Source organism: Berghia stephanieae, chromosome 13 (assembly GCF_034508935.2).
Source record: "Berghia stephanieae isolate SIO BIC M18660-M18661 chromosome 13, UCSD_Bste_1.3, whole genome shotgun sequence".
Taxonomy (NCBI): domain Eukaryota; kingdom Metazoa; phylum Mollusca; class Gastropoda; order Nudibranchia; family Aeolidiidae; genus Berghia; species Berghia stephanieae.
In genome coordinates this window covers 19,655,499-19,683,108 of record NC_088372.1, presented here as the reverse complement: position 1 = coordinate 19,683,108, position 27,610 = coordinate 19,655,499, and the positions used below count along the sequence as shown (strand labels likewise).

Sequence of the window (27,610 nt, the reverse complement as noted above, 5' to 3'; positions counted from 1 at the left end):
GACCAGGGCGAGAACTACAAAATAGTTCTCCAGGGTGGGTAATAATTTTTGTCATTTAAACTTAAATGGAACTATAAAGAGATATAAAATATTCTCAATATGTTTATAATTATCAATTTAAGGCACACGCCTTCAATGAGTGCCATCAATATTTTATTATCGTCGTCAGATCATTATCATTTAATGATTATCCTACAATAACTGTGTATGGAAGCCTGTCACAAATTTGTTGAAAAAGTCAAAATGGCGTCTACCATGGACGCTGATGCAAAGGAAAATCCTTGCAAATCAGACAAACAGACATTGCTGGCTGTGCTGCAGTTTCTTCAGAAGCATAATTTGAAGGTGAAATAACGAAATTGCAAGTTTATGACTTCATTATTTTTGCCTTTATTTTCCATATTATATCCTAATAAATGAGAAAGTGGCACCCGTCGGTACCAGTCCGAGGGTCCAATTCCAATGAATTTTAATTTTATTAGGAAGCCGCTATTTTCACCGTACGGTGATAATAGCCTGACCGTGTGTAGGAGGCTATTTTCACAGTACGGTAATATCTTGGTGAACGATTTTCACCGTACGATGATGATAGTGTGGAAGACTTTTTTCACCGTCCCGTAATATTATGGTGGACGATTTTCAGTGTACGGTGATAATAGTGTGGGAGACTTTTTTCACCGTACGGTCATATCTTGGTGGGCGATTTTCACCGTACGGTGATAATAATGTAGGAGACTTTTTTCACTGTCCCGTAATATTTTGGTGGACGATTTTCACCGTACGGCGTACGGTGATAATAGTGTGGTAGTGGTAGACTTTTCACCGTCCTGTAATATTTTGGTGGACGATTTTTAGCATACGGTGATAATAGTGTGGGAGACTTTTATCACCGTATGGTAATATTTTGGTGGACGATTTTCACCGTACGGTCGTAATAGTGTAGGAGGCTTTTTTCACCGTACGGTAATATCTTGGTGGACGATTTTCACCGTACGATGGTGTGGAAGGCTATATTCAGTGTACGGTGATACTAGTGCGCGAGAGTACATATATTCATTATAATTGTGTGGAAAGCTATATTCATCGTACGGTGATAATAGTGTGGAAGACGGTTTTCATCTTACGGTGAAAATAGCCTGACACACTATTCACCGTATGGTAATGGTGTGGCAGGCTATATTCAGTGTACAGTGATAATAGTGTGGGAGACTATATTCACTATATATAACGGTGTGGCAGGCTATATTCACTGTACGGTGATAATAGTGTAGGAGACTATTTTCACCGTACGGTAATATCTTGGTGGACGATTTTCACCGTACGGTGATAATGGTGTGGAAGGCTATATTCAGGCAGTGTACGGTGATAATAGTGCGGGAGACTACATATATTCATTATAATGGTGTGGAAAGCTATATTCATCGTACGGTGATTATAGTGTGGGAAACGATTTTCATCTTGCGGTGAAAATAGCCTGACTGACACACTATTTTCACCATACGGTAATTCTATATTATTCACTGTACGGTGATAATAGTGGGGCCGACTATTTTCACCATACGGTAATATCTTGGTGATAATAGTAATAGTGTGGGAGACTATTTTCACCGTATGGTAATATCTTGGTGATAATAGTGTGGGGGACTACAGTGCACTCTGGATACGTCGACGTTGCCTAAGTCGATTTTTACTCAAGTCGATTCTTTTTCTTGGTCCCTCCCCCTTCTTCCTATATAACATTAGTAAAAAAAACAAAAAAAAACTCCTTATAAGTCGATGTCACTTAAGTCGATGTTCTTATCACTCATGACCACAATAAAATCACAAATAAACAAGTATTTCCATTGGTTAAAAAAGCTACCAGTAAGAATTTTCAGTGGTTAATAATATCCGCGAACAATTGGCGCACATCGATGTGATGTAGATACTTTGCCTGACGTCTGTGTTCAATGTACATAAGCATTATCGAATAACTTTGATTTCTTCATCTCAAATTTTACATTGTTCAAGCTCAAGATTTTTTTTTTGGTTCTAATCCCAGGCCATTCTACCTAATGGTCCTATTAATTAGTATCAATTTTATCAAGAATTCAAGTCAAGTCGACAACTACGATGGCAAACCTGTCGCGGAAAAGGAAGATTCAGCTGATCGATGCATTTGAAAAGTTTGGCATGCGACGATTTACAAGAAGCATGACCTTGACCTAGAGGCTCCTACCCTTCCGCTTTTCGCGGAATAATATTGGTATACATTCCACATTCAAGCCAAAAATTCCGCTTTTCACCTTTCCAATCGAGGAAAATTGAAAAAAAAAAAAAGAAATCTCTAGTAAAAAAAAGTGAGCTTTGGCTTATTTCGTCAGCATCTCCTATCAATCAACACACATTTTGTGTGTCTGATTCGTCTCTTCAAAGTGTGTGCAGCTGGTGTCAGATAATATTATATTTCTGGGAGGGGGGTTGACCAAAGTATTATTATTATTACGTTGACGCCAATATATGAGGTCAATGACCTAGGTAATATTATATGTTGGCTCCAATCTGTAATATTATTGCGTATGGTCAGCTTTTTCCCCCAATTTAATTTTAGCCCTGTGTATTTGTGTATGTGTGTGTGTGTGTGTGTGCCCGGCACGCGCGTTTGTTTGATTAGGTGTGTGTTGAAAGGGGGGAGGAGGGTCCTGACAAGGTTAAAGCCATCCATTCAATGCTTTGCTCTGAGACTGCCAAAAACTACTGTGTGTCCTCTATTATTATTTGACCCCCTTTTTAGTCTTTACACAACCTGCACATTTGTACACATAATATTATATTTTATCATTTGAGTACTTTTGGATTGTCTATTACATTTTCTGTTGCAAAGCATGTCATAGTCAATAGCAGTACGTTGATTCCGCTTTTTGATCTCAAATTCAGCTTTTTATGTATTCTGATTCCTATTTGGGGCTAAGAAAGAGCCTCTGATGACCACTACCGGGACCTCTACTTCTTTGGTCAATTCAACGCGACCAAGCAACGTCAGCGAAAAGCGCGAGATGAAGGGCCTTAGTTATTCTAGATTGGCTTGCTTTGTTCACATGCATTTTTTGCTCATTTTGGTTACACTCCGGTTAAGTTGATTTTCGGTTAAGTCAGTTTTTTCCACGGTTCCCCTGGGCATCGTCTTATCAGGAGTCTACTGTATTTTCACCGTACGGTAATATCGTGGTGGACGATTTTCACCGTACGGTGAGAGTATGTGTGGGAGACTTTTTTCACCATCCCGTAATATTTTGGTTGACGATTTTCACAGTACGGTGATAATAATAATAGTGTGGGAGACTATTTTCACCGTACGGTCATATCTTGGTGGACGATTTTCACCGTACAGTGATATAAATGGGAGACTTGTTTCACCATCCCGTAATATTCTGGTGGACGATTTTCAGCTGACGGTGATAATAGTGTGGGTGACTTTTTTCACCATCCCGTAATAATTTGGCGGACGATTTTCAGCGTACGGTGATAATAGTGTGGGAGACTTTTATCATCGTACGGTAATATTTTAGTGGACGATTTTTACTGTACGGTCATAATAGTGTTGGAGGCTTTTTTCACCGTACGGTGAAAATACCCTTAAACACTTTTCACCGTAGGGTGATAATGGTGTGGAAGTCTATAGTCAATGTACGGTGATAATAGTGTGGGAGACTATATTCACTATAACGGTGTGGCAGGCTATGTTCACTGTACGGTGATAATAGTGTGGGAGACTTATTTTCACCGTAACGTATTATCTTGGTTTACGATTTTCACCGTATGGTGAAAATAGCCTGGCACACTATTTTCACCGTACGGTGATAATGGTATCTTGGTAGTTAACAAACTTCGCGGCATTTGTCTATGTTGAACCCATGACCTTAAGAAGTCGGGGGTAGCGGCTCAAGATAGACATAGAGATTGAAATCATTATTTCTCGAGTTGTGAATAGCTCATACTCATACAGTAGAGCCACGCTCTCCCCGGCCAGAGAAAGGTCGCGGGTTCGAGACCCCATCGCCGCCACGAATTGGAAAGCTTCATCGGTAACTGTAACCAATTCTGAATCCGCCATCCCGCCTGTATTATTATAGCTTTGGGAGGCCTTCCGAAAGCTCATCATGCCAAATATTCGCTCCTAAGAAAAAGTACAACCTAGTACCTCTTACTACCCCTAATAGGAAAAAACAAAACAAAAACAACCCTAGGACTGCTTTGCACTGCCTTTCAATACCTCACAAATCAAAATGGCGGCCGATTATCAAAACAATGGTCAAATTAGGAAATTTTTAACTTGATGACAAATTAAATAAATAAACGTCTGACAAAAGGTCCAAAGTGAAAAATACAAATTGAAAGAAATGCTATAACGAGGAGCTTTCGGGAAGCCTCCCTTCTTCTCGGCAAACTTTTTCTTTTTATTTTAACTGGTCTGCACGCAGGAAGAAATGATGTCGGGTCAAACTCTCTAATGGTCTGGATGCAGAGGCACAAACGTCACAGTTACTAACTGGCTTCTGATTGGCTAATACATACGGTGAAAATAGTTTGTCAGGCTATTATCACCGTACGGTGGAAATAGACTAAAATTCTATTTTCACCGTACTATTTTCACCGTATTTTCACCGTACGGTGAAAATAGTCAGTCCGATTTTATTAACATTAACAGTACCACCCCAGCCAGTGATTCCAGAACTTTTTTTTTCTTTTCTTCACTTCTGATTCTTTGCACCCCGGTTGCTAATAAGCATTGTAAGGGAGGCCTTCCACAGGTTTCTGGAAGTGATTGGGTTATTTTGTGGGATGAATGAAAAAGTTGGGGCACTTTCGTAAAAAAGTGGTCCCTGCCGACGGCGGAGCGATTAATTTTACCTATGCTTAGACTTTGACTTGTGAATAGCAACCGGGTTGCCACGTTTGTAGATTTTTTTTATTTGTGAGAAAGGTGGTTTGTTTTTTTTGAGTTTTCAAAACGGAGTGTCTACTTACACGGCACGGTAACTTTAGTTTTAGACAGTATAGTGAGTGAGCAGCAGCAGTGGGAGTCAAATTGTGACCCAACTCGCCCATCATAAAGGTATGACTGGAAATTGCCATTCACTTTTACTAAAAGTTTTAGGGGAGTTCAATTAAAGATGCATAACTTCGTTATAAAGAGGAATATCGCAGATATTTTGGTATCATTATTTTCGTTACTAACTGGGCACCTAGCCTCAAGATCTGTGTACACTGTAACATTCATACACAGTAACCTTGAATCTCGCCTTTAATGGGTTAAATTATATTGTTTAAATTTTAAAAATAACACACACACACACATGCACAGACACATATCATATACAGATCGAGGTCCATCCATTTCTTGTATTGTAGCGTCAAACCAGTTACCGTGTACGTAGGAAGGGGCTAGGGGTGGACTACAGATCCCAAGAGTAATATTTTCACTATTATTATTATTATTGACAGGTGTCAAAACTATGACACTTGGGATCTTCCGAAATGTGGGTTCATCCAAAGTAAAGTAATGATCATAATAGTTTTGTCTCTATCAAAAAAAAGGCTACCTCTATTTGCAGTAAGTACGGCGAATAATTATTTCCTCTATTAGAAGATATCATTCATTTCAGTTATTTGCAGCAAAAACTTTTGAGCCTAGAGCTTTATTGTATAGACGATTGGGCGTGAAATATAAATTTACTAATAAACTACATTATTAATATATTGTTTTTTTTTAATTTATTTTTTTATTATTATTATTTATTTATTATTTTAAAGATATTATTATTATTATTATTTTGCTTTTCGTTGACGATCACGATGTGTCTGTTGTGTAGTAATGGTGGTGTTGATGTGGTGGTTGTGATTGTAGTGATGATAATAATGATGCTGAGGTAATAGTAGTAATGATGATGTGGTGTGGCTGTAGTAGTAGAGGTAGTTTATTGATAGTAACTTCTATTATTTGCAGGAGCACTGAGATATGAGTCGAGCAATGGCGAGAGAGAGAGAGAGATTTCTGGAACTTTATAAAACATATTTAACTAACTGTAAATAATACAATAAATGGGGATGGAACTATTCTCATTTAAGTAATCTGACAGATAAGGTGATAGATTTCAAGATGTGAACGAATGATCAAGTCTGGAAGGTGGAGTGGGGGTGGGGAAATTTTCATGGATTGGATTGAGGTAACAAAAACAAAAGAACATGATCTTGTCAAGTTTCAGACTTGAAGGAAATTTGAAACGTTCAAAGTCTCAATTCTCAGTCACACAAAACGTTTCTATCATCCCTCCTTTTCTTTCCTTCTCAAACTAACACACTCATTCAACTTCAAGCCGTTCAACAACTCGCCATTTTGAACAGAAAACTAGTGTTGTGTTCAGTGAGGGGACAACGACTTCGAAAAACAAAAAACAAAGGACTATTGATAGTTATGGCACCCTAGAGGTTTCATGTCTCATCCGATATGTTTATTGGCTCTGAACCCCTTGTATTTGTATAGAACTTTGGGAACATTTGGTGCCATGGAAAATCTCATGATATTTTTTTTTTCATTTGTTCTCAAACAGGAAACAGAAAGCTTACTGAAAAGAGAAGCAAAAGTTTCTGATGAAGATCTCAGATCTGAGGAAGATAAAAAGCCCAATGTTCAGGCATTGTCTGTTTACAAAAGGTGATGATAAGATGTGTTACCCTGCGCTAAAAAATAACATTTGTAATGTAAAGCATGTTTCTATTGATTTACCATGCCCAATGCATTTCACAATTCTTCTTCTTCTTCTTCTTCTTCTTCTTCTTCTTCTTCTTCTTCTTCTTCTTCTTCTTCTTCTTCTTCTTCTTCTTCTTCTTCTTCTTCTTCTTCTTCTTCTTCTTCTTCTTCTTCTTCTTCTTCTTCTTCTTTGATTATTATTATTATTATTATTATTATATTATTATTATTATTATTATTATTATTATTATTATTATTATTATTATTATTATTATTATTATTATTATTATAAATAGTAATACTATTATTGTTGTTGTTATGTTATTACCTTGATCATTTCTTTTCTAAACTGTCTGTATATAAAGTAAACATGAGTTTGAATGTTTACAATTACAACAATCCATTTCACTTTATTTTACAGTGAGGGTGACCCAAGCTTGTATGAAGACTTGTATCAGGACCTCAAAACATTCATTGATTCCTGCCTAGATGTTCACAAGGTATGAAATTCACGTTACTTTGACTATTTGTGTGGTATCTGTAGTGTAGATGTAATGCAACAATCTGCTTTGACCTTCAGATTTAGCTGTTAATTCCGATTTCAAACCCCTTTTGTCTTTTTTTAAAAATCAGGAATACCTCGAACTCGAATACCGCTACTGAGATACCAGTCCCTTTGCTTATGAAGTGAAAGCAGTTGTTACTTTGAGAAGCTTTTCCACAGCACCAACAATATCAGATCTTTCAATTTAATATTTTCAAGTTTTGTCTTGTTTGTCTAGTGGTGTTGCTATTATTGTTATTATTATTATTATTATTATTATTATTATTATTATTATTAATGGTTGTTTTTTTCTTTCTGCTTTTCAGGTGGAGTTGTCTACAGTCTTGTATCCAGTATTTGTTCACATGTACTTAGAACTTATTTACAATGGGCACGAGTGGAATGGTGAGTCATTAGCACAACCAGTGTAAATATATGAACAAGTTTTCGAAGTGTTTAGAAACAAAAAAGACATCAATATTAAGCCATTTCGACTAAGTATGGGATTATTTTCTTTCCATCAGGATCTCTAGATTCAATAATGGAAACATGTCCAAAATCCCAATGGTCGGTAATTAAAAGAATAGTCAAAATAGCTTTTCGGCGTGTTGAAATGTGGGCATAAAGTATCGAATTTGTTCACACTTCTTTTTTTTTTTGTCACTTTGTGAAGGTATTCCTGCAATATTTATCACAGTAGCCTTTCAGTTTGTGTGTGTGCTTTTTTATTTTCTTTAGGGGAGGGGGTGTTTTTTTTGTTTGTTTGTTTTGATTTTCTTTTTGTTGTTGTTTTCCATTCTTTATTGTAGAGAAAGATCAATATTAAAATCCTTTCAGTTACTTTATATACAGATTTAAATTATTTTTTTTAATTTTTGAGTCAAAGCATTTTGGAAATAACTTTTTGACACAGCCATGAATCTTTGCACTTTCAAATATTTACTTCTAGGCACATAAGAATATGCACACCTCCCAAGGCTCAGCAAAACAAGGGAGGAAAAAAAAAGACTTTTTAAACTTAGAGTTTGTCAAACATGAAGTCATCTCATTTTGCTACAAACAAAAAAATCGAGGGATTTCAACATAATGATTTGATGTGGTGAATAGAGGGTAACTTTATACATTTCTCTTTCTTTGTCTATCTAATCACCAGCCTCCGAATTCTACTCAAAGTTTTCACGAGACCAGGATGAGAACTACCATAAGGATCTTGCATCCTTGTCCAGTGTTAGGAAGAAGGAACATATGGATGGCAACCAACTCATGGACACGTTCAAGTCAGTCGGATTAAAACAAAAGAAAAAAAAAATCAAAATATTGCCTTGCTGCCAACCTGTTTTTTTTATATTTGATTCATTTCAACTACTTTAATCATACAGCCAAGTTTACCAAGGTCCAAATGTAGTATAATAAGGTCTTACTGCTTTTACCTAGGGTTCTATGATCTAGTAAAAAAAACCATAGCGGGCAGGGAGGTACATACTTTGTCTTCTATCCCCTTATATCTGTTTTCCAATTTGCTTTCTGTCTATAGTTATTGTTTTGGGATGATATTTTTTCCTTGTAAATCATCTCTCTACTATGTATTATTATATTTATTATTTTAAATGTATAATGTAAGCATTTGAGTGTATTCCTCTTTGTTGGATTTTGTGCTTGTCTCCGGATGAGACTTATGGGTGATCTCAAACTAAGTACATTGGTGGTATGCTCTTGGAATCTACATCTGATCCCTATTTGTTCCCAGTTCCCCTTTGTCTTGCTTTCTCATGGGTGCTTTAATTGTAATTCTAGAACTTTTTACTATCCCATTTTCTTCCTTTTTACTGGCACTGATATAACTTAAATGTGTTGCAAGCGCCGTAAAACCTTTAAAAACAAAACAAAAACAAACTAGTAAAAAAAAAAAGCTTAATTTCATATTTCTTGTCATTTTGAATTTAAATTCACTTTTTGTCATATTGTTTACTCCAACATAATAATACTGAATCATGTTGATGGATCACAAATGATCTCACTGGGGGTTTCTGATTTCATTCCAGATCCAGCAGATTTACATTGAAAATGTCCCGAGATTCTTACAACCATCTCAAGAGACATTTACAAGAAAAGAGACTGGCCCCCTTGTTGACAATAATACAAGATCATCTATTTGTGGAAGGTAAGGAATTTCAGAGCATCATTCTTATTATTGTCATTTTTTTCTTCTCATGAGGCTCATGGCTTATCCTGGTTTCTTTAGCTTTATACTGACAGTAGCAATTGCTTGCTACCCTTTGGATAGGACACTTATCTAATGCAAAGTATTTTTATGAAAAAAAAAGTCTGTCAAGGAAAATTGATTATAGGTTTTTTTGGGGGTTTTTTTTGCCTTTTCCTTTATCTTGTGGTTTTCTCATTCAATAGTCAGTTTTTATATATTTTACTTTTTTTTAACATTTCAGTGTTTGATGGAGTGCCCCGCACCCAGCCTCAGATTGAAGCCTCCAGTGGAGGACTCTTAGGGGAAGTGGACAAAGACGGTAAGAACACAACTCTCAAGGTGTGATGTCTATTGTTAAAGAATTAAGAGTTATTGCTTCATCATTACTTTCCTTTACTTTTCTTCTTCATCATTCTCATCATCATCGTCTTTTCTTTTTCTTTTTCTTCTTCTTCTTCTTCTTCTTCTTCTTCTTCTTCTTCTTCTTCTTCTTCTTCTTCTTCTTCTTCTTCTTCTTCTTCTTCTTCTTCTTCTTCTTCTTCTTCTTCTTTCTTCTTCTTCTTCTTCTTTCTTCTTCTTCTTCTTTTTCGTCTTCCTTCTTCTTCTCTTCTTCTTCTTCTTCTTCTTTCTTCTTCTTCTTCTTCTTCTTCTTCTTCTTCTTCTTCTTCTTCTTCTTCTTCTTCTTCTTCTTCTTCTTCTTCTTCTTCTTCTTCTTCTTCTTCTTCTTCTTCTTCTTCTTCTTCTTCTTCTTCTTCTTCTTCTTCTTCTTCTTCTTCTTCTTCTTCTTCTTCTTCTTCTTCTTCTTCTTCTTCTTCTTCTTCTTCTTCTTCTTCTTCTTCTTCTTCTTCTTCTTCTTCTTCCTCTTCTTCTTCTTCCTCTTCTTCTTTTTCTTCTTCTTCCTTTTCCTCTTCTTATTCTTCTTCTTATTCTTATTCTTCTTCTTCTCTCACTCGCCATTCCTCTTGTCATTCTCTTCCTCCTCCTGTATTAGGTTGATCATAAATATGGTGTGGCTATGCAGTCTTGTGGTGTGGCACTCGCCTTTGGATTGGAAGGTCCTGCTTTCGAGTCCTGCTCTGAAAGGTGATTAGTTGAGTCCCTTGAAAAGGCTCTTTACTCACGTTATTTCACCTTACTCAGGTGTAAAACGAGTAGCTACCTGGCTGTTAAAATCATTGTCTTTGTCGGAAAAAGAAAAGTTGTAATATTGCCTAACAGGCATCGTGTCTTGTGCTACATTTTGAAGTGTTGCTGTTGGATAGAGACTCCTTGTAAAGTGCTTTGAAGATATTACTCTATAAATTCTCAAGTGTTATTAGTTTATTAACTTTTGTTAACTATTATGTGTGGCTATGCGGTCGAGTGATATGACACTCGCTTTCGGATCAGAAGGTCCTGGGTTCGATCCTTTCTCTGCGCATAGTGGAGTCCTTGGAAAAGGCTCTTTACTCATATTCTCTCACCGTACTCAGGTATAAAACGAGTACCTGACCGTTAACAGGCGTTATGTTTAGTGTTGCTGTTGGCCAGGGACCCCTTGTAAAGCGCTTTGAGTATGTTTAGTGGATATTTTGCTGTATAAAAGCTCAATTTTTTTTTTTTATTATGACAGCATTAATGGCCATAGTAATCAAACTAATGATACACACCTTCCTCATTTCTTCTTCCTATAAAGCAAACAAAGTGAAAGTATTGTATGGCCTACTCAGGGAGCCTGATCTTAATATTCCTCTGGAGGAAGAAGAGGATGGAATGGAAGGGGAGGAAAAACCAAGGGTGAGCATTGTGGTTAGATACGATATACATTTTTTGCCCATTCAATACATTACACAGACCTACTAATTCTCCAAATTTTATCAGGAAATTCCTGAATTTTAAATTATTTTTTTTTCTCAATCTGGATTTCCCAAATTTCCAGCTGTTTTCCAAATTTAATGATTCAAGTAAACTCATCATCATCTTGATCATATTGGCATCTATCAATTTAGATTCGGATTCAGACATTCTCTCTCTCTCTCTCTCTCTCTCTCTCTCTCTCTCTCTCTCTCTCTCTCTCTCTCTCCTCTCTCTCTCTCTCTCTCTCTTCTCTCTCTCTCTCTCTCTCTCTCTCTCTCTCTCTCTCTCTCTCTCCTCTCTCCTCTCTCTCTCCTCTTCTCTCTCTCTCTCTCTTCTCCTCTCCTCTCTCTCTTTCCTCTCTTTCTCTCTCTCCCCTCCTCTCTCCTCTCTCTCTCTCTCCTCTCTCTCTCCTCTCTCTCTCTCTCTCTCTCCTCTCCTCCTCTCTCTCTCTCTCTCTCTCCCTCTCTCCTCTCTCTTCTCTCTCTCTCTCCTCTCTTCTCTCTCTTTTTCTCTCTCTCCTCTCTTCTCTCTCTCTCTCTCTCTCTCTCTCTCTCTCTCTCTCTCTCTCTCTCTCTCTCTCTCTCTCTCTCTCTCTCTCTCTGTGTGTGTGTGTTTGAAATGTTTTATACTGGAGGCACACACGGATTGTTCCTGTAATTTTCATCTTTTCTTTACCCTTGGCTTTTTCTTTTTTCCCCTGGGGTTTTGTTACAGTAAATGATTTTAAGTCTTAACGATAATTATAACTCTTTTTGATCTGGTCTATTTGACTTCACAGAAAAAGAAAATGAAAAAAGATCCTCTTCTAATGAAGAAGTCAAAAACAGATCCTAATGCTCCAAATGCTAATCGTATCCCCCTGCCTGAAATGTAAGTAAAAAAGAAAGAAAAAGGAATAAAAAACAAACAAAAAAATACCCAATGATTTTTCACTAAAGTAGATTACGTTTGCAAAATTCCTTGTTCATTGGAATGTTGAAATGAGACGTAAGGGGCACATGGCAGCCATTTTTATCAATTTTGGCACCCAATACAAAAGTTGAGTTATTTTCATTTTTTAAAACTTGAAATATCACACAAGTGAGTTTGGATATGCTGTAAAAATGTATTTATTTATTTGTTTGTTCATATAATCTTTGTTTTTTCTAGGAAAGACCAAGACAAAGCTGAGAAGATTTTGGCATACAGAGAGGCCTTGAAGAGAATTAAACTCGACCACAATCATCTACCTTCAATCTGTTTTTATACTTTCCTAAACTCTTTCCACGGGTTAGTTTTTTGATTTTTTAAAGTATTTATTTATATATACCTGCCCTATTATTACAAAAGAAATGTAAAAAGCGAACTACAGAAGCACATAGGCATTTTCTTTTTTTTTTTTAATGAATAAACCCCAAAAAACTAGAGCATTTGTACAGAGCACTATCCGCTTAACCTGCTCAAAGTGCTTTACAAGGGGTCCCTAGCCAACAGCAACACTTAATATATAGGATGAAACATAACGCCCTTTAGACCTTGGTGCGGTGAAAGGATGTGAGTAAAGAGCAAGGTTGCCAATTTTTCGTATTTTGATTCAGTATATTTTCCATTTACCTGCTAAATGACAAAAAAATATAAGTACATAATGTCTTGTTACAGGAGTTCAGCACTCAGAAGGAGTTGGTCTATGTGTTTGCTTAAAATAAGTTCAGTAAATTTTTGCCTCCTGAATTGGCAACCCTGAAAGAGCCTTCTCCAAAGACTGAACTTTGCGCCGCTCAGATCAGGACTCGAACCCAGGACCTTATGATCATGAGGCGAGTGTCATACTACAGAACCACATAGTCGCCACAGAGTCTGGTATTTTTAGAGTTTCACAATTTCATCATTAAATATTTCAGCGTGACTTGTGTGGATTTTGCTGAGGATTCAAGTCTTCTTTCTGCTGGTTTCAGCGATGGCAACATCAGAGTATGGGCCTTGACTCCTCGCAAGTTAAGGGCCATGAAGTCGCCAGATAGTCTGGAACTCATTGATAAAGAAGCTGGTAAGGCTTGTTAATTTTAAAATTAAAAAAAAAAAATGTTTCTTTTGTATGATTTGCAAATCTGCGATTTTGGAAACAGGAGAAATTTCTTCCTTTTTGTCCTTTTCCATGATATCCGCCTTTCTGCTAATTGCTGCGAAATTATCATTTATCTTTCATTTCAGCAAATCTTACCATAAACGATCTGAACTGTGTGACTATCAATTAAAGTTTATCATCTCTATTGCTGTAAAAATGAGGGTTAACTCTGTTTAAAATGTAGTATCCCCCTGTTTTTCACTTTTTGTCACCATCAGCACCTATATTCTCTTTCATTTGTTAAGCTTGTCTGTGAGATACCATTGTTTCGGCTTTCTGGGAAGGGATATAAATAATCTATCAAACAAACGTCTGATATCAGTAGGAATCACCCATGCAAGTTGTCAATTGTGGATTAATAATCTTGACCAATGAAAAATTATTGAAATTACTAGAAGTAAGGCTCAAACCAGAGGCCCAGAGTGTGAGCCTTGACTCCTCAAAGTTAAGGGCCATGAAGTCGCCGCTTTATAGTCGAGAACTCATTGATTTAGAAGCTGGTGAGGCTAGTTAATTTTTCTTTTTTTAATAGTTTCTTTTGTATGATGCAGTGCTGCAATCTACCATTTTGCAGACAGAAGACAAACTTCCTCCTTTTCGACCTCTTCCACGATTTTTGCTATATTCCGCTTTTTTCATAATTGATGTGAAATTATCATTCACTTTTCATTTAAGCGAATCTTTCCATACATGATCTGTGATAGTTTGACATCTTATTGTTGTAAAAGTAGGTTAACGTCATTAAAATGGGGCTTAAAGGCAAATGTTCAAAATTTTCCTCCTTTTTCACTTTTGTCACCATCAGCACTGATGATTCTTTATCATTTATTTAACTTGTCTGCACAAAATTATGAGATGCCATTATCCAGTCATTCCGTGAAGGGATATAAATAAACTATCAAACAAATCATCATCTTATTCTTCATCTTCTTCTTCTTCCTTCTTCTTCTTCTTCTTCTTCTTCTTCTTCTTCTTCTTCTTCTTCTTCTTCTTCTTCTTCTTCTTCTTCTTCTTCTTCTTCTTCTTCTTCTTCTTCTTCTTCTTCTTCTTCTTCTTCTTCTTCCTTTTAAATCTGTAACTTCAATTTTGAAGATTCCACAGACACAATGTTTTTCTGTCATTGGAGATGTGACATGGAGATTATTCCAGTGTCTCAATGTAGACGATATGAATGAGTACAATTTGGCATACACTCTTTTTGAATGTAGAACCATAAACTTGGATGGCTTCCTTTTATTTTGTTGAATATCACTAAGGGGTAAATTTCATTTGGTCGTTTAGGCCTTTGCAAAATATTGTCACTTTGTCCTTATTTTCTTCTCTGTTGAAGTGGTTAAGATCTAAATCAGTTTCTTGGGTTTTTGTTTTTATCTTTGTTGTTTTGATTGATAAATTTCACTTCTCTGATAAGTGTCTGATATTAGTATTAACAGGAACCATCCACGTTGGGCAAGTTAGGAATTAATAATCTGGACTAAGGAAAAATTAATGAAATTACTAGAAGTAAGGCTCAAACCTGAAACCTTCTTTCCCCCCCCCCCCCCCCCTTCTCAGTCTGTCCCTGGCTGGCAGTGTTTTATCCTCTCAGCTATCTCATTTCCAAAGGCTGAAACGTCGTATGTTTTGTATTGTTCCCTTATTCATGAGTCAGATTGACGCCCATTATCTTTATCTCCATTTTATTGACTCATTTAGGCACCTCTAGTTATTGGTTTTATCTCACTCCCCTTTATATAAATGGTTGTATACCATTGCAAAAGTTGATTTATGATAAAATTTTAACTTCTTTGTCATTCAGATGATGTTCTTGAAAGATTATATGACGACCGTACAGTCAGTGATTGCAAATTGTTGGTGGGTCATTCCAGCACGGTCTATGCTACCAGTATCAGCCACGATAGAGTGTATATGGTCTCCTGTTCTGAGGACGCAAGTAGTGAGTTGGAAGTGTTGTTTTTTTTTTGGGGGGGGGGGTTTTCAAAATAATATTATTATGGTAGTGGGCCTTCAGAGCTATAAGGCCTGTGGAGCCAGAGTTTGTTCCAGTTTCTATCAGATCAAAGATTATAGCATTTTCTTGCTAGCCTTTGGATAGGAATAGGAGTCTATGTTTCAAATAACTTTCTCCCAGATTTCACACACATAGCCACCCAATCAGTGTTGGGGTAGACAGGGGAGTCAGTGCCTGGGATTTGAAACCCGTCTTTTTGCTTTTGTGGCAAGTGCTCTACACCAACTGAACTATCAAGTTTCCCCACTCCCTTTTTTTGATGATATAGGATTTTTTTAAAATGCATTTGGTATATAATGCTTGTCCTTATTTTTTTCTTACTCTCTCTAACTCTAAGCACTTTAGAATATAAACTTTTCTTGGTGGACATGCAATTTTGTGAGTCCTGTTTTTTTTTGTTTTGTATTTTTAGCTGCCACTGATAACAGTAGTTGTACTAACGAGTAGATTTTTGACCAATCAAAACATGGAATTTGTGACACACCTTCAGATGTGGTCGGACAAACATATTTATTTTTTTTATAAACACAAACATGAATGAAATTGACCTCTCTCTGATCGTTGTTATTGTTTTTATACCACTGGATGGGTGACTAGTTATCACACAATTTTCTCGATCATACGGTAAATGTTTAAGTTTACATATAGTTTTCTCTGTTGGTTCTTTTGATCAAGTGGTGGAACAGTGGGTATTTTACATAGATACATGCCAGTGATAGTAAACCTTTACAGTTCACATTGTTACCCAATAACTGCCATTGTTTATATTATGACGACTGTCCGAGAGGCGTGGTTATCTATGTGTCTATTACTCATTTTTGACTTGATGAATACATAAAAAGTACCTCATGAACCTCATGCTCTAAAAATATGTTCATATGACTTTTTAAAAATTTCTTATTATTTGTTACTGTTTCGGGGATTTCAACGACTGAATTGTAAAGAGTATAAAAAGAATTCCTGGTCTTAATTTTTATTCTTACTTTCATAATAAACTTTTTGTCATTTTGACAGTCCGTCTGTGGAGTTTTTTGACGTGGACCAATCTGGTTTCATATAAAGGACACAACTTTCCAGTTTGGGATGTTAAGTTCGGGTAAGCTTTTTTAAAAAGAAATATTATTATATGCTTAAGGACCATGTTTTGGATATTATTTTTTTTCTCCTTCTGTTCAACTGCACAATGGCACTGCTTAGGATAAAATATTAAATAGAATCGACACAATGCCTCCTGCAAAACATGAGACCCATTCCCTCAAAGTGGTATTAAATTGGCTGGAATGATAAAGAAGAAAAAATAATCCTACCCAATTTAATAGCCCTTCCTCTCTTGTCATTTAAAAACTGGGTGGGGTTCCTGACCTCCCATAGTGGGTAGGGAGGCGCTTTCTGTGTCTTCTATCCCCCTAGATCTGTTTTCCAACATGCTTTCTGTCTTTGTCTTGGAATGAGATTACTTGGTTTTGTCCTGGCCCTGGCTGGGAGGGAAACATTCAAATGTATAGTTAGAGTTTTGGGAGATGATATTTTTCTGTCTTGTAAATCATCTACCTGTCATGTATTGTATTAATAATTTGAGTGTATTCCTCTTAGTGGGGACCTGTGCTTGTGTCTGAATGAGACTTTTGGGTTATCTCAAACTAAGTGCATAGATAGTGTGCTCTTGGAATCTACACGTTTCCTATTTGAATCAATTCCCCTTTGTCTTACTTTTTCTTGGATGCATTGTTATTCTTGAACTTTTTACTATCACTATCACATTTTCTTTCTTTTTACTGGCGCAGATATAACCTTAATGTGTTTCAAGCGCCCTCAAAAAACAAAAGCAAACAATCATATAAAAAGAAATTATGTGGCGGGGGAGGAGATTTTTTTTTCTTCTGATTTATTGGCCCTGTCTGCAGTGATTTGATCTGTCTCAAAACGATGTATTAGTATCCAAAAGTTTATTCTATGAACTAAAGTGTTATATTTTACCCATACTAGATGATACTCTTTTCTACCCAGACCTCACAGTTACTACTTTGTGTCAGCGGGCCATGACAGGACAGCCCGTGTGTGGGCCACAGACCATCCCCAAGCACTGAGGATTTTCGCTGGACATTTGACAGATGTTGATGTGAGGATATGGGTTTTTAATTCTGTTTTTTTTTTTTCTTCTTTTCACTAGTTTAACGATTGTCATTTTGTTTTTCATATGGTGTGATACAGGTGTGAACTTGTTATGAGGCTGTAGGTGGTGAAAAATATTGTAAGAGTACTTGTAGAAATGGGATTCTTTACTCACTCAATCCTAGAGATTTTTGTTACTTTTCAAAATTGGAAGAAAAATACATGTATTAAATATGAGCATGTATCTAGATACATATATAGTTTTTATTCAACTAGCATAAACACGTAAAGATGAAAAACATTAGCTTTGATACGACGTCTATAATTTGTCTCAGAAAAACTTAATAAATAGGCATGGGGTAAGAGTAACCCGGGTAAACAACGGATATAGTCGGTGTTAGGGTTGAATGAGTTAAAAGTAGACTAGGACAAACAGCCAACCCAATCATAGACCACCACCAAAAACTAAGAAAGGAGCTTTGCTATTGGCTACCCCCACTCCAGAGTGAATACACGCAATCAATCCTTTTTTTTTTTTCCAAGTTCATAAGGGAATGGAATTCCTTCTCCAACAACTTGACAAATTCTGAGTTATGAGAAAATTACTTGTCAATTAGAAAACTTTTGTCACAGGAGGACATATTTATTTTGATACAGAGCCAAAACCTAACACCATCGCACACCATACATATGTTGCATCTATCTTCAGTGCTAAAGCTTCATCTGTATATTTTTTATTGGATTAAGACTGCCAATATGTTTAATATTCTGTTTTTCTCTTGATTTTATTCCTAATAATATAGTAATGTTTACATAGATATAATGATTATTCTGAGCTTCATTAAATATTATATATAGTATATTTCTATTGATTTTATAGCAAAGACTAAATTCGCGGGTGGTTGGATGGGAGCATCACCCTTGAATCATATACCTATGATGTTCGCATGGGTGTACGATCCGATAGTGATGTCGCTTCTTCTTCTCTTTACTAGCCTATCCTGCTTCTTTGGTTTGTGATTGTATTTTTGACAGGGGATATTTTTTTTCTGTAAATCTTCTGCCTGTTTGTTCTTGGTTATTTATAATTTAGCTTATGATATCTTTAGGTTCTGATTTTGATTTACATTTGTACTATTTTTGTTAGATTGCTTGTTTTTTTGTTTCAGCGGTCTCTCATATAACCTCAATTGTGTTGGAAGAGACCTAAAGCAACAAACAAACAAAAAACAAAAAAGACTAAATTCCTTATATCTCTTGTAATTTAGCAATCAAAATTTCAGATTCATTTTAGATACCAGTGTTTCTATTTAACATTTATTTTTTATTTTGAAAAAAGAATCTGATTTTTAAGTGAAATTCCTGATTTTTAAAATATTTGAATCATGATTTTTAAACTGTTCTAATCCTGTCTTACTGTCACTTTGAGTTGGCAGCACTGCAGTCATGTGTCAAGATATAAAGCATACATGCCTACTTCTACGGATTGTTCTTAATTGTTATGAAAATTTGATAACAAATACAGACCTATGGAAATGGAAGAAATATTACGGATTTTGATTTTACATCAATTTACTCGTAGTGTTACAGAATATTTTTTTTTTTTCCCCCCGATAGACTCCAGTTTTAAAGAGAGAAAAAAATTTTCTCTGAAAGTTATAAAGGCTACCACTCCGTTCGACGCCCATGATAGCTAAATCGATCGCCTACACGTAATGGTGTTGTCAACTACAAAGTTTAATTTAATGGTGTCGTCAACTACAAAGTTTAATTTACGTATAAAAGGCTGTATGTGTCAAATTTTTGAAATTTTCGAGTAGGCATGTATGGATAAAAAGGTTAGATTGTTGTTCTCGTCTAGTCATGCTGATTTTAACTCCTGTCCTTCCTCAGTGTTGCCAGTTCCATCCCAATTCAAACTATGTAGCAACCGGGTCAAGTGACAAGAGTGTTAGACTGTGGGACATTCTCAATGGGAATTGTGTTCGAACTTTTATTGGACACAAGGTAAAACAACAGTATTTACCACTTAACTGTCACACTCTGGATTGACACATATATAAAAATTTGGCCAGAAAACTTGTGCTTCATATATCCATGGATTTAAATGATCTTCATCTTGGTACAAACTCTCAACTCCCATAGTGGGCAGGGAGGTACATACTGTGTCTTCTATCCCCCTATATCTGTTTTCCAACATGCTTTCTGTCTTTATTGGAATGAGATTACTTGGTTTTGTCCTGGCCCTGGCTGGGTGGGTAACAGTCAAATGCATAGCTATTGTTTTGGGAGATGATATTTTTTTTTCCTTGTAAATCATCTCTCTGTTATGTATTAGTATATTTGTTATTTTGAATGTATAATGTAAGCATTTGAGTGTATTCTTCTTTCTTGGATTTTGTGCTTGTGTCTGGATGAGACTTATGGGTGATCTCAAACTAAGTACCTACTTTGGTGGAATGCTCTTGAAATCTACATCTGATCCCTATTTCTTCCCAATTCCCCTTTGTCTTGCTTTCACTTGGGTGCTTTAATTGTAATTCTAGAACTTTTTACTATCCCATTCTCTTCCTCTTTACTGACGCTGATATAACCTAGATGTGTTGCAAGCGCCGTAAAACCCTTAAAAAAACAACAAAACAAACAAACTCTCAAACTTGGGACCTCGCGAGGATGTCAGTATTTGAAAGATGAGCTTTCTGGCCAAATTTTTAAATCCGTTAGCTGGTTAATGTATCTTGATTACAATATTATACAATTGATGGCAATGCTTAACGATGCAAATTTTGCATCCAATGAACAATCCAATTTGAACATCCAATTTCAGTAAGAATTGATTTGTATACATTCTCCTCCTGCATCATCTTTCTCATTTGTTTTCATCCTACTCCTACTCCTTTCTTTCCTCCTCCTCATCTTTTTCCTTTTCCTCCTCATTTTCTTCTTCTCCTCCTCTTCCTCCTCCTCCTCCTCCTCCTCCTACTACTACTACTACTACTACTACTACTACTACTACTACTACTACTACTACTACTGCTACAACAACAAACTACTACTACCAATACCGTACCAGTTGGATCATGCCAATTTCATGTTTTGAAATTCCTCTTTTAGTTATTTAAAGGAAGTATTTTCTTTGTTTGAAATCTTGTTTTGATTCTATATTAAATACTTTAAGAATTCTTCCTATTTTATCATTGATTAATTAATTCTCTCTTTTTATCGCCCCCCCCCCCTTCTCTCCATCTACACAGCAAACCATTCACTGTCTTCAATTTAGTCCCGGTGGAAAACATCTGGCAAGTGGAGGTAAGTCAGAATCCTTTTCTCCTTTTTTATTGAGCAACTATAAACAACTTTTGTTTGTTTTTTTTTTCTCTTAGGGTTGAAATGGAAAACTTAAAGATTCATTGTTATTTGTCATCAATGGTAATTTATCTCTATTTTGAGGTTTCCCAGTAATATGGAACAGCGTTAAACTATCATAAATAAAAGGGCTTCTGTCACGAATGTAGAACACAGCCATGCAGGAAATTTTTTATAATCTAGATCTACCATGATATAATGGTTCAATATGGTGGTTTCATCGCATTTCATAATAAAATATTGTCATTGGATAACTTTACCCAATAATTTTAGACATGATGCATCGTTGATAGAAATTTGACCTTGGCTTAAAATGAGAAAAGTGCCTATTCTTGGTGTTGAATGGTTTGCAGCCAAGGTCTTGGTGTGCCAATTAAGGCCAAGCATTGCACTTAATAAAAATAATCTGTGTCGCATACATACTTTGTGTGCGGCCATGTGGTCTTGTGGTATAACACTCGCTTTCAGATCGGAAGTCCTGGGTTCGAGCCTTGCTCTGCGCATATTTGAGTCCTTGGAAAAGACTCTTTACTCACATTCTCTCACCATACTCAGGTGTAAAATAAGTACCTGAACTTTAACAGTGTCGGAAAAAAATTGAAATATCGCCTAGCAGGTGTCATGTCTCATTCTACATGTTACGTGCTGCTGTTGGTCAGGGACCCTTTGTAAAGCGCTTTGAACATGTTTAGTGGATATTGCACAGTATAAAAGCTCAAGTAAGTTTATTTGTTGGGTTTTTTTTTTTTTTTGTTGTGTTTTTTAATGTTTAATTTTTTTCTCTTTTTTTTTTTTTTTTTGGTGAGATACTAAATTTGTTCAATCATCCTGTAACTTTAAATTTTCAGGAGCTGACAGACTTATCTTTGTCTGGGATGTTGCAACTGGCACAGCTGTAGCCACGCTGAAGGGACACACAGACACTATTTACACCCTTTGTTTTGGAAGGGATGGAACGATGCTGGCGTCAGGTAAATCTGAGGTTCCTCTTTTTATTTTGTTTAATCGTGACCAATATTATGTCGGAGTGAATCTAATGCTTAGAATTACATTTTTAAGTTCTACTTTTGAAAATAAATGCTTTCCTTGAATGGGTGAGTGAAATTTATTTCTTAAACTTAATAATAACAACCTAAATTTCCCATCATTCTTATAATTTGAATTTAACTCATTATTTGTGCGGGTCTGTGGTCTAGTAGTATGACACTCGCTTTCAGATCGGAAGGTCCTGGGTTTGAGCCTCGCTCGGTGTGTCTTTCAGTCCTTGGAGTAGGCTCTTTACTCACATTATGAAAATGTGGCATTTTGAAAACGGCCAAAAGTTTGTTTTCAAGTTCAACGCAGCCCGAATTTGGGCAATTTTCTACAAATTTTGAAATAGCATAACCTTTTTAATGTTTAACCGATTTTAATAATTTTTAGTACCATTTTAATCAGGAAAAAAAGTTCTACCTATTGAGTGCACACTTAAAATTCAACAATTATATAATCTAAATTTGGGTTTTCCGTACCTACTTTGAGCATGTTTAGTGAATAAAGGGAGTAAAGATGACTTTAAAAATGGTTGAAGTTGGTTGGCATGTCTGGTTTACATTGCTCTTTCTTGGATTTCACGGGTGTTCCTTATTTAGTATTTATTATTGATTGAATCTGTTGTTTAGTCTTTGTGCGGCTATGTGATCTTGCGATATGACACTTGGTTTCAGATCGGAAGGTCCTGGGTTTGAGCTTCGCTAGGCGCAAAGTTCAGTCCTTGGAAAGTGCTCTTTGCTTACATTATCTCACTGTACTCAGGTGTAAAATGAGTACCTGGTCGTTAACAGCATTGTCTCTGTCAAAAAAAAATTGTAATATCGCCTAATAGGTGTCATGTCTCATACTACATGTTGCTGTTGGCTAGGGACCCCTTTTAAAGCACTTTGAGCATGTTTAGTGGATATTGCACTATATAAAAGCTCAAGTTTATTCTTTAATCTTTCATTTCTTTCCCTTCTTTTATCAATCTGTTCAGGTGGTTTAGACGACAGCATTCGTTTGTGGGATATGCAAAAAGTGATGGCAGAACAAGATACAGAGACAGACACAACCGTACCCAGCAACATCAATGTGTAAGATACAATAATATTACATACACACCAATCTGCAGCACAGGGGGTCCGATAGCTCAGTTGGTAGAGCACTCGCCTCACACGCAAAGGGACCGTGATCGATCCCAAGTGCAGTCGAGATTTTTTATTGACCCCCCTGTCCACTCAGCAGTGAATGGGTAGCTGAGTCTGTTAGATTTGGTGGAATGTACTTTGCTATAGACTCGCGTCCTATCCAAAGGATAGCAAGCGATTGCTATTGTACATTTCATGCTATAGAAACTGGGATAAACTCCGACTCCATGGGTTGAATGGTTCTGGAGGGTTAAAGAATAATGAACCTGCAGCACATAAATCTCGAAGAATGAAATTTTTATATTTCATGGAAATCTAGAACACATCCAAATTTCCAATTTATGTTTTCTTTATACAGTGGAACCTCCCGATAACGACATGCCACGGGACCAAGTTTTTATGTCTTTATCCGGAGGTGTCGTTATTTAGAGGTTTCCAAGATGGCGGTCAAAGTGGGTGTGGTAAGGCCCGCGGGACCAGTTTTTATTAACATTGACAAAACAAACAAAACAACAAAACATTGTAGTGTATTCCTCTTAGAGGCTTCTTGTGCGTGTGTCTGGATGAGACCTTTAGGTGATCTGAACTGAGTACACTGATAGTGTGCTCCTAGAATCTACATCTGTTCCCTATTTAACCATTCCCCTTTGTCTTACTTTTTCTTATGTCATTTCAATTGTAAATCTAGAATGTTTTTTACTCTCCAATTTTCTTCCTGGCGCTGATATGACATAGATGTGTCACAAGCGCTGTAAAACCCTTTAAAACAAACAAAAACAGGTAATTCGGACGCTATGAGTTAGATAAAATTCCTCATCCTCATCCCACAAAAACACTACTACTACTACTACTACTACTACTACTACTACTACTACTACTACTACTACTACTACTACTACTACTATTATTATTATTATTATTTAAAAAAAAAAAATTGAGCATTTATATAGCGCAATATCCACTTAACGTGCTCAATGCACTTTACAAGGGGTCCCTGGTCAACAGCAACATTTAACATGTAGGACGAGACATGACGCCTGTTAGGCGATATTACAATTTTTCAGACAAAGACAACGCTTTTAACGGCCAGGTACTCATTTTACACCTGAGTACAGTGAGAGAATGTGAGTAAAGAGTCTTTTCCAAGGACTCAACTATGCGCCGAGTGAGGCTCGAACCCAGGACCTTCCGATCCGAAAGCGAGTGTCATACCACTAGACCACATAGCCGCACTACTACTACTGCTACTACTACTTTTACTTCTATCACCACATAATATCACATTTTCCAAGATTTTGTGTTTACTTGCTTACACTTACATTTATACCTTGGTTTTTATTAATGCATATCAGCCAAGATTCGTCAAAAAAAAACAAAGCTGCGTTCGCATTGGTTCAAGCAGGAATCGTTTTTATAAACTTTGAGTACTCATACTCGGTATTTTTAGTGTCAGATATCTACTAAAATCGCCAAAATGATGTCGCTATTCGGTTTTATCAAAAAGTGCGTCGTTATTTGGAGTTTTTTTTTTTTATTGATCTTAAATAGAAAAAAAATCGGGACCACGGGTCAATGTCGTTATCAGGAGGTTGTCGCTATTCAGAGGTGTCGTAATCGGGAGGTTCCACTGTATTAATATTAATATTTCAATGAAATTCTCAGAAACACCAACATAGATAGCTCACAAAGTCCCAAAGTGTTGGGAGTTTATTCCTCCTGTTTGTGTAGCATAAAACCGACACTTACAATCGCTTTTTTATCTTTTTGATGTGGCTTTGAACTATCATATAGTACGTGTTGCCAGATCCTAATTACCCAGCTATCCAGCTGTTGGGTGATGGAGGGGGTCAGGGAACAAAAATTAATTTTTAATCAGCACAGGATCCAAGAGTGGTCTCGGAACCTTCTTTGTATGAATTTTATCACATGTTTTGTTAGGTTTAATCACATGTTTTGTTGGGTTTAACACATGTTTTGTTGGGTTTAATCACATGTTTTGTTGGGTTTAATCACATGTTCTGTTGTTTTTGGTTTTTGCAAAGATAGCAACGCTCTCCCTGTTGTGACCTTTAAAAGATCCGTTGGTTTATACTAATTAAATCTGTTTAAGGGAGTCCTGATAGATCAATTGGTAGATCACTCACTTCACAAGCAAAGGGACTGAGATCGATCCTGGGTGAAGTCGAGATTGTTTTATGGACCCCCCCCCCCCCTTTCATTGGGTAGCTAACAGCCCTATCCAATGGGTAGCAAGCAATTGCTATTGTCCATTTCATACAATAGAAACGGGATAAACCCTGGCTCCATGGGCCTAATGATTCTCATCATCATCATCATCATCATTGCCTTTTTCACCCTGGGTCAGGGTATAGGCCACAGACAAACAGTTTCCATCCTTCTCTATCCTGAGCTAACTTTTTTTATCTCATTCCAGGTCTTACCACTTCTCTGTGTATCAGCTTCTTTAATTCTTCTCCATGTTCCTCGTGGCCTTCCCCTTGATCTTCTGCCCTAATGACTCTGAAAGACTTAATTTTTAGTTTAAGTTGTAGGACTGTGGAGGGCTTTGTGCATTATCTAACCTAAAGGGGACAATCACCACCTGCTTCTATTTCAGCCATGGCTTCATATGTTATTAATTTTTTATTTTACACTTTCAGGAACACCAGCCCAAATCTGTTGCTGGGTACCTATAGGACCAAAGGGACATCAGTCCTCGGTCTTCATTTTACAAGACGGAATCTACTGTTGGGATCAGGACCCTTTGGACATACTGCATCATCATGATAGGAATTGCCATCCCTTCCTTTTGACTAAAACTTGATTAAATCGGCATTAACCATTGTAAATAATAATTCTCAACATTAATTTCCGGATTAAAGCGTGTCCTTACCTGTTAGAAGCCTTGAGAATCATTTTCAGCTTAGATAAAGAACAGAAAACAAGAGAAATTGGACACTTAAGCAGAAGTTGACTTTATGTAGACACCATTGTATTGAAAAGTGTGTTTAAATTAGGTTTTTAATCCTGTTTCTCTTATTCCCTGCATGAATGGCATGCTTTTCCCTCTCTCCTCGGGACAAAGCAACCCTGTACAAAGAGTAAGTAGGATAATGAATCGGGACATTTGTAATCTTTTGTTTAATTTTCGGAGCCAGCTACTTGCACCCTTCTATTAAATAGTAGCGATGTGTCAAGAAATAAAATCGATTTATGACCTTTATGGATTTAAAAACAGGGATTTTAATTCTGTTATCATCACCCATGCTCTTGTATATGAGCTCATTTGATATCCTCACTTCAGACATTGTCGTTTCCATTGTGTAAGAAAAGTGCAGGTTTGGCGGAATGAATGAATGTGTACGTGTGAGTGTGTGTGTCTATGAGTCTAGTATATAATTTGTGAATATTGTAAATAGCAATAAATGATATTTGTATGTCACTACATTTGTTTTATTCTTGTATTTCAAACTATTTTTATGATTGGTGCTAGCACTTCCTAAACTGGATGACAAGATGGAGTACCAGCGATTTGACTACCTTCATGGACCTGGGAAACATTTTGAAAAACAAACAGATGTCGTTCGGGATTAGATTCCGAGTCTTGAAGTGCTACGTGTGGCCAATCTTGTTATACGGATGCGAAAGCTGGACTACAAATGCAGAAACACAAAAAAACATTGAAGCTTTTGAAATGTGGTGCTTGAGAAGGATGCAGAGAATATCGTATACTGCTCACAAAACGAACGAAGTGCTAAAACAAACATACCAACAAAGGAAACTAATGCCCTTAATAGCGGATCGACAACTATCCTTTTTCGGACACATAGTAAGGAAAGATAAGAATGAATACCTGGCAAGTTGTGGAAAAATACCTGGTAAACGCGCCTGGGGGAGACAAAGAAAAACACTCATAGAACAAGTGAAGGGCTTCACCAACCTAACAATCCAAGAGCTGTTTGAAAAAGCAAGAGACGGAGGAATGGAGAGAGATAATTCATGCAGTATCCGAAGCCTGGACCAGGCATGGAACCTAGAAGAAGAAGAAGTGAATGGGAAACTAGAATGGTAGATTCGATCTAATTTAAAGTGGAAGATGATGAAGACAGCTATTGGTCACCCTACCACATTACAGTCAGTGAAGCCTCTCTTTACAGTAGACTCCGGTAAGACTATGCCCAGGGGAACAGAAAAAAAAAATTGACTAACCGAAAATCAACTTAACTGGAGTGTAACCAAATGAGCAAAAATGCATGTGAACAAAGCAAGCCACTCTAAAATAAGTATGGCTCGTTTATGTTGCACTTTCCGCTGATGTTGCTTGGTCACATCAAATTGAGCAGAGAAGTGGAGATCCCTTTAGTGGTCACGCTTCTTGGACATCGTCGACACGGAATTGGCTGGTATGCCAAATTCCTCTGCGATGATTTTCTGCCAGACTTTTCAACTGCATCGATCAGCTTGATCTTTCTTCTCAGCGATAGAGTTGTCAACCTTCTTTTTGCCATTGTAGTTATAGACTTGATTAACAATGTGAAATTG

General features: G+C 36.6%; 1 protein-coding gene across 2 annotated transcripts; it reads left to right on the top strand.

The window, feature by feature from the left end:
- Nucleotides 1-17: 17 nt before the first annotated feature.
- Nucleotides 18-26,510, top strand: LOC144958816 (transcription initiation factor TFIID subunit 5-like). Of its 2 annotated transcripts, none has more exons than XM_078891032.1 (19): nucleotides 18-34; nucleotides 6,591-6,694; nucleotides 7,152-7,230; nucleotides 7,601-7,679; nucleotides 8,428-8,551; nucleotides 9,317-9,435; nucleotides 9,719-9,796; nucleotides 11,153-11,253; nucleotides 12,092-12,183; nucleotides 12,463-12,582; nucleotides 13,194-13,339; nucleotides 15,216-15,353; nucleotides 16,443-16,524; nucleotides 17,436-17,547; nucleotides 19,434-19,547; nucleotides 20,795-20,849; nucleotides 21,755-21,877; nucleotides 22,918-23,014; nucleotides 25,729-26,510. In XM_078891032.1, exons 4-19 carry the CDS (start codon nucleotides 7,640-7,642, stop codon nucleotides 25,853-25,855), a joined length of 1,668 nt encoding a protein of 555 aa, XP_078747158.1. In that variant the 5' UTR covers nucleotides 18-34; nucleotides 6,591-6,694; nucleotides 7,152-7,230; nucleotides 7,601-7,639; the 3' UTR covers nucleotides 25,856-26,510. The 2 variants fall into 2 exon arrangements, with proteins under 2 accessions (XP_078747158.1, XP_078747157.1); XM_078891031.1 differs by lacking the exon at nucleotides 18-34 and adding an exon at nucleotides 226-345.
- Nucleotides 26,511-27,610: the final 1,100 nt, after the last annotated feature.